Genomic DNA, 7,990 nt, shown 5'->3' with positions numbered 1-7,990 from the left:
AGACATTTGTGGTTTCTTCTTAACTAACATTAATAAATACTGATTCCTCCATTTGGCATCTAGGGCACTTCAAAATCTGTCTCTCTGCTACCTTTCTGGGCTTATTCAACATTGGTCCTAACATTCTATGATTCCATCCACCTTACTCACCATTCCCAATACATGGCATTCCATTTTTTGTCTTTGAGCCTTTGCCCAGCTTAGCCCTCCTACTTGGAATGACTCATTCCTTTTTGTTTTTATCTCTTAGAATCCCTGTCTTACAAAGCCCAATTCAACTACCACCTCCTAGAGGAGGTCCATCCTGATCCTACCAGATGCCAAAGCCTTTCCCTTCCAAGAAAAATTCTTTGAATTTATTTTGCATTTTTTTGTGTTTACTTTTCTGTGTATTTGTCATTCCTTCAATATACTATAACCTCTTTAAAGAGATTTATTTTCTTTGTATTCCCAGTGCTTAGCTTAGGGATTATCACATAGTAGGCATTTTAAATGCTTTAAAAACATTACTTTTAAGAGGCATTTATTCATGCTTTTTTAGATGAAAAAATAGAACATTGTTCTGTTGATTTGTTTACAAAAATTTCTCTAAAATGAATATTCCAGTAAAAATGCTTTTGTTGATCCCAGCTCATATAATGGTTACTCTAAAATGTGTGCATTGTAATCTGGAGAAGGGGAGGGAAAAGTTATACTAGTATATTATATTTAAGATTTTCACAACTCCATTTTCCTGACATAATTTCATTTCAGATGAAATGACATTTCATATCATCTCATCCCTTCCTACCTCAACTATCCCAACCAACCACCCTTTCTGGAAAAATTCACTTTAACTAAAAAAAAACACTTTCCAGAACAATAATATAAAAAGATTTATGAATTTGGAGGGGGAAATGGAAATATCTCATGTATCATATTTTTTCCTTTTACTATATTATATTCCAAATACTTTTTTCTCATTCCCAAATTCACTTTAGAGCTTCTAGTCATCAGTTCTGTTTTATTTCCAGGTCCTGTACAATGGAAATGTAATTTCTAAAAATGTATTTGTTGTGGCTTATATGCAGAAGCTTGACCTTTGACCAGTATGCTTGCCCATCCATGAATAGTCTGATAAACCCTACCCAAGGTCTGAGAAACATTTAGGACCCTTCAAAATCATTACAGCCATTAGCCTTGATTCACATAATTAAAATATCATAGAACCCCAAAATTGAGAAGAACTCTGGTAACACCATTCTCTCCCTTTTGTTTAAAGTAGTCCTGTATCTTAGCTATTCTGATATTCTTAGTAAAACCTAAAATAGTATTCACTTTTGAGGGGTTGGGTGGAGGGGAGGGGGGGGACTGTCATATGATAGTGTTGAATTATATTGATGTAGAAGTCCACTAAAATACCCTAGGTCTTTTTTTTTCTTCACAAATTGCTAACCAGACACGCCTCCCAATTCTGTACTTAGGAAATTGATGTTTAGATGTAAGCATAGAACTTTACATTAACCCATCTTAATTTTCATTTTATTAGATTCATCCTTTCATTTTGGCTTATTAAATTTTTTTGAATCTTTCATAGATTTAGAGTCAGCTGACCTCCCTTCATATCTCTGCTCAAATACCTACTAGCTGCATGATTATAATCAAATTACTGAACCTCTCAGAGCATGTTTGTTCATCTGTAAAACAGAGATAATACTTGCAGTAGTAGAGGCAACCTGGTGTAGTATTTAGGGTTCAATTTCCAATCACACACTGGCTGTGTGATCCTGGGGAAGTCACTTAACATCTCAGTGCCACAGATAGGACTTAAGACTATAAATTGTAGGAAAGTTTTTAGTCTCTATTTGTAGTTGGAATTTTCTCAAGGAGAGTTAACTATACCAGTGAAATCACAGGTCTGGACCAAAAAAAAAATTGTACTGCCACAATGTTGTGAGAAAAGGACTTTGCAAACTTTAAAGTGCTTTGTCATCATCATCAAAGTTATTATTCAAGTTGGGAAAATAACTTAAAGAGCACACATCCAACCTGAAATCCATCCCTATAAATGCGAGTGGTGAACATATTTTCAATGACTATGAAAGAAAAAAAATTGATTTAATTTGTTTTGGAAATTATTGCTCATTATTTTGAGTATTCTGAAGTTCAGTCTTATTTGGAAGAAAGAGAAAATTCAGTCTACAGGAAATAACATGTGGGTTATATTACAGTCTGGCAATTCGGAATATTGAGAGAAAAGTAATAAGAAAAGGTAGCTCACCACATAGGAAATACTAATGTTTCTTCAGTGTGCATTCCAGCAAAAATCCAGAAAATGAAAAAAGCTGGTGAAGCCATCATTTTCCTGAGACTTTACAGTTGTTCTTTTTAAAGATTTTTAGAAAAAAAAAAGAGAAGAGCTTTATTTGTTTACCTGAGACTAAAATAATACTAGACTATTCTTTTTTTACCTTTCTTTCCTCTTCTTCCCTTTTCCTCTTTTAGCATTGCCCTATTAAATTCCTCATCATGAGGTATAGGAAGAGGTCTCATCCTTGGGTTCTATCCTTTGAACCCTTCAGGGTAATATATGGTTAGGAGGAGAATTTTAAGAATTTTAATTGTAAGAGAGAGGAAGATATAGATATAGATCAATATATAGATGCACATACAGATATTATATCTTCTTCTCTTTTCCCTACTTTAGATAAGACCAAAACCTAAAGAGTTTTCTCAACTTTTATAGTCTCTCACTATCTATTGTTCAGTCAAGCTGTGGACTTTTTCCTAGATAAAGTTGTACCTGGTACTGAGTTTTACAACTTATGTGACCCAAAGAAAGCCATTTGACTTCTCTGATTTTCATTTTCTTTAATTGTAAAATGAAGACAACAACATTTGTACTATTTACCTTGGGGTTGTTCAGAGGAAAATGCTTTGTAAACCTTAAAGGAAAATATAAATTTGGATTATTATGATTATCATTGTCACATTATTTTTACTACTAAATTAAGTGTTGAAATGGGTCAAGCTGAAACTCTTATTTTCATCAAGTTAGAAGATCTTAAGGTCCTATCTGGTAGGGTTGAGCAGACACATTCACCAAGGATAGGAGTCTCTTTTTTGAGAAAATTTTCTTGGTGGAGTTGTAGTCACTCATTTCTGGCTTACATTAAGTACCACTACACGAACACTTCCTTAAACAAAAGTTACCACTGGAGCCTCCTTATTGTATAATAGAATCACAAAAAACTATAATTTCAGCCTTGCAAAGGAGCTCAGCAGCCACTAAGTTCAACTCATACCCCCAAAAGAACCTCCTCTCCAATATATCTGAGAATTGGGTACCTAGCCTCTACCTGAAGATCTTAAATGAAAGGGAACCTGCTACATCCAAAGGCAGACCATTCGGCTTTGGAAGAGCTTTGTTGGTTATCAAGTTTTTCATGATAACAAGCTTAAATTCGCCTTCTTGTGATTTCCATCCATTAATCCTTATTCTGCCCTCTAAGACCAAAAAGAATGAGTAAGAACAAGTCAAACACTTCTTCAACAGCCCTTCACATACTTGAAGACAACTATCATATTTCCCTTGTGTTTTCTCTTTTCCAGGCTAATAATGCCCAGTTCTTTGAATTTTTCTTCTTTTGGCATAGACTTAAAGCTTTTTACCACCTTGGCTGTCCTCTTGAAGACATTTTCCAAATTATGAATGTCCTTCCTAAACTGCAGCACCCAGAACTGAATACCGTAATCCAGCTGTAGTCTAAGCATGAAGACCGTTTTTTCATTACTCCTAACTGCAAGTGCCTCCCACCATTCCATCTTATTTTATTTATTTTATATACATTAGTTTAGATATATGTCTTTAGTAATAGAATATAAGCTCCTTGAGAGCAGGGGCATATTCAGGTTAATCTTTAAGTCTCAATGCCTAATAGTGTGCACAGAGTAGGTATTTAATAAGTACTTATTGGTTTTTGATTAACCAAGGCATCATAGAGTGGTTGTATCTTCTTGTTCCTGGTGGCTTTAACTGTTTTAATGCAACTCAACATCAGTGTGATGTTTTGACTTCTCAATCATACTATTGATTTCTATTGATCATTCAGTCCCCTAAATCCCCCAGTTCTTTTTTGGACACACTTCTTTCTAAACATTCCCATCTTGTACTTGTGAAATCATTTTTTTAACCCAGTGTAAGACTTTAAATTTATCCTCATTAAGTTTGACCTTACTAGATTCAGCCCAGGTCTGCAAAATAGAGACTTAACCATCAACCTCAGCTTTGTTGCATTCTTGTGTTCCTCATGAAAGTTGCCCCAGTTGGTCACTGATCATTTTGGTTTGATGAGTGATAGATTATCTACTTAGTCTTGATATTAGGTAGTATTTAAAATCATAGAATTTTAAATGTGGAAGGTAGTATTTAAAATCATAGAATTTTAAATGTGGAAGGGACCAAGTTGTTCTCTTTTCCTCATCAAATTGTTGTGTATTTACTTAACTGCAGATGTGTTCTAATCTGATAAGATGCAAGTTCATTGAAGGCAGGATCTCTTTTCTCTTTTTTCTTCATGTCCCTAGGACCTAACACAGTCCTTTCCATGTATCTATCACTCAATAAATGTTTGTTCAGTTAAATTAAATTTTCCCTCCCTTACTTCCTTTATTCAACAGTTGAGAAAACTAAGATTCAAATAGGTGAAGAGTTTTAACTAAAGTTATTCTGTTAATGAAAATAAAACTCAAGGTCTCCTAATTCCCAGGCCATTATTCTCTGCATTCTGTACACTCTGTACCCTATACCCTCTCTAAGTCTTCTCTCTTCAAGTCTTGTGAATAGCCTATCTAAGGCCATGGGCCACAAAGTTTAATCTGTTAATATTAGGGGGGAACTAGTCATAATATATTTCAAGAAGTTCATCTTTTTAAAAAAATTAACTTATTTATTTTTAGTTTTCAGCATTCACTTCCGTAAGATTTTGAGTTTTAAATTTTCTCTCCCTCCCTCTTCTCCCCCCTCCCCAAGATGTCATACAATCTGATATAGGCTCTACTTATACATTCATATTAAGCATATTTTCCCGTTAGTCATGATGCAAAGAACAATTAGAACTAATGGGAGGAACCACGAAAATGAAGCAATAAAACAAAACAACAAAGGAAAAGGAGAGCAAATAGCATCCTTCCATCTGCATTCAGGCTCCAAAATTCTTTCTCTGGATAGCATTTTCCATCATGAGTCTTTTGGAATTGTCACAGATCCTTGCATTTCTGAGAAGAGCTAAGTCTATCAAAGTTAGTCATCACACCATGTGATTTTTACTATGTACAATGTTCTCCTGATTCTGCTCACTTCACTCAGCATCAGTTCGTATAAGTTTTTCTGGGTTTTTCTGAAGTCCACTTGCTCATCATTTCTTATAGCACCATAGTATTCCATTATATTCATATACCACAGCTTGTTTAGCCATTCCACAATTGATGGACATCCCCTCGGTTTCCAGTTCTTGGCCACCACTAAAAGAGCTGATATAAATATTTTTGTACATATGGGTCCTTCCTTTTCCCATTTTTATGATCTCTTTGGGGTATATATCTAGAAGAGGTATTGCTGGGTCAAAGAGTATGCACAGTTTTATAGCCCTTTGAGCGTAGTTCAACTTAGTCCAAGAAATTCATCTTAAGCAAATTTACCAAGTTACTAGATATCTTCCATACATGGCCACTTGACACAGAAATATTCTGTTTTTATGAAGAACAAGAAAATGGCAAGGAGAAGGGGAGTAGACATGTTCAATAACTGAAGTAAAAGTAAGTTACTAGTTGAGGATCCTGCAGTGGTGGAAGTAAATAAAGTTTTTCATGTCTCTGTCACAAAAATAAATGGTTATTTCTATTTTCTGTAAGACCTGGCAATAGGACAAATCACATTGAGGTTGTTGTTGCATTAATACCAGTGTTTTTAATTTTCATTTATCATTTACTTATATTTTATTTATAATATTTTATCATATAAATAGTTTATGTATTACTTGTTATAAGTATTTATTTATTTATTCATCCTGTAATTTGTTTGTTTGTTTGTTTGTTTCTTACATTATCCTATTGGCCATGTCTTACAGAAAATAAAAATAACCATTTATTTTTGTGACAGAGGCATAAAAAACTTTATTTACATCTACCACTGCAGGATCCTAAACTAGTAACTTACTTTTGACCACTTCTGCCTCTTAGTTTTTATTTTTTTAATATCCATTTTAAAAAAAAAATTTTTTTGAGTTCCAAATTCTCTCCCTCCTTTCAATCCCTCCCACACCCATTGAAAAGGCAAACAATATAATATCCATTACACATATGAAGTCATGCAAAACATACTTCTATATTAACCATGTTACGAAAGAAAAAGCAAGGAAAATAAAGTGAAAAAGAAATATGCTTCAGTCTGTATTTAGTTCATCAGTTCTCTAGCTGGAAATAGATAGCAAGTTTCAGCGTGAGTCTTTTGGAACTGTCGTGGATCATTGAATGATCAAAGTAGTTAAGTCCTTCACAGCTGATCATCATTACAGTGTTGTTACTATATACAGTGTTCTTCTGGTTCTGCTCACTTTGCATCAGTTTATATAAGTCTTCCCAGTTTTTTTTTTCTGACACCATCCCCGTAAGCTTTCTTATAGCACCATAGTATTCCATCACAATTATATACTGCATCTTGTTCAGCCATTCACCAATTGATGGACATCCCCTCAATTTCCAATTCTTTGCCACCACAAAAAAGAGCTAATGCCAGTATTTTGGCATCAACATTAACCAAAGGTACTTTGCCTCTCTGTTATCAGTAACTAGAGGTCCTTGATTTGCCAAGCAAAATAGTCAAGTAGTTCTGATGAACTCAGTAGGCCATATTATGTTTGATCATTCAGTTAAGTACTAAATTTAGTTAAGTACTAAATCCCATGCCCTGAAGCATGCTTCTGTAATAAGCCATTGTAGGGCATCAGAGAATCCTAGATATCTGTAAGTAAAGCATGCATTTTAGAAAAGATGGAAGCTATTCTGCTACTAGAATTTTTGAATAAGAGTAATGATCTGTGTTTTTTTTAATCTTTCACAATGTGTAAGTTTATTTCTTTATAGTAACTTTTTAGTCTGGAAAGTGAAAAAATAGTATATTATACAGTTCTGCAGTTCAACTAAGTTGGCTCTTCCTAAGTGTATATTGACTTTTTATGTATGTATGGAACCAATAAAGAATAGACTAAAGTTGCTTGTAATCATGGGTGTTGGCCATTAAAAAAATCTTTATACATATGGTAACTGGCAACTTGAAAGTGTCACGAATTTAAAATGTAAACCATGCTGAGTGAGAGTGAGAGAAAGAGAGAGAGAGAGAGAGAATGCAAGGTAGTGAGGAAGCTACACTGATAAATTTGTCAATCTTCCTGAAAGTTGAATTGCTATTTATAGTCCTTTACATTTTTTTCCTTTTTCAATAAGGACAGCAGAAAAATGTATACAACCCATATTTCCTATTTGGAAATCTACAATGAATGTGGTTATGATCTGTTGGATCCAAGACATGAAGCCTCCAGTTTGGAAGATTTGCCGTGAGTAGCCAAACAACAAAGAATCAGAAAAAAAAAATTACTTTCAGATGTTCAGTTGTATGATTTTCTTTGAAACTTTATAAGTTTCTAGTTCCAAACTTAATTAACTAATACTAGTTAGCAGGGGGTTTTCAGTAATGGTAAATGGACAGTAGTTGTGAGAGGCTGAAATACTCAAAACTGATTTCTTGGGAAAAGCTCTTCTGGATTCCATTCAAGAGAGAAGAGCAAGATATATTTTCTGTTGAATGCTGACATGACAGTGTTTTTTTAAAGATGTTTCTGCAAGAAGCTTCTTTTCTAATTTTGACCTTTTTTCTCAACAAAGTATCCTGATTAGGAAGCTATAAAAAATATGAAAGAAAAGAGCCTTTGCCAAGTCTTTTCTAGAATTGAAA

General features: G+C 34.0%; 1 protein-coding gene across 2 annotated transcripts in view; it reads left to right on the top strand.

Annotated features, from left to right (window-relative positions):
• LOC114053477 (kinesin-like protein KIF6) overlaps nucleotides 1–7,990 on the top strand; it is a 451,087-nt gene that overhangs the window by 92,770 nt on the left and 350,327 nt on the right. For both annotated transcript variants that reach the window (XM_027876576.1, XM_027876575.1), the window contains exon 5: nucleotides 7,483–7,592. In XM_027876576.1, the coding sequence (XP_027732377.1) occupies nucleotides 7,483–7,592 (110 nt within the window). The remainder of the gene's footprint in view (nucleotides 1–7,482; nucleotides 7,593–7,990) is intronic.

The sequence above is a fragment of the Vombatus ursinus genome, unplaced genomic scaffold, assembly GCF_900497805.2.
Source record: "Vombatus ursinus unplaced genomic scaffold, bare-nosed wombat genome assembly UNPS02014811.1, whole genome shotgun sequence".
Classification (NCBI taxonomy): Eukaryota; Metazoa; Chordata; class Mammalia; order Diprotodontia; family Vombatidae; genus Vombatus; species Vombatus ursinus.
This window is presented reverse-complemented; position numbering and strand designations above follow the sequence as displayed.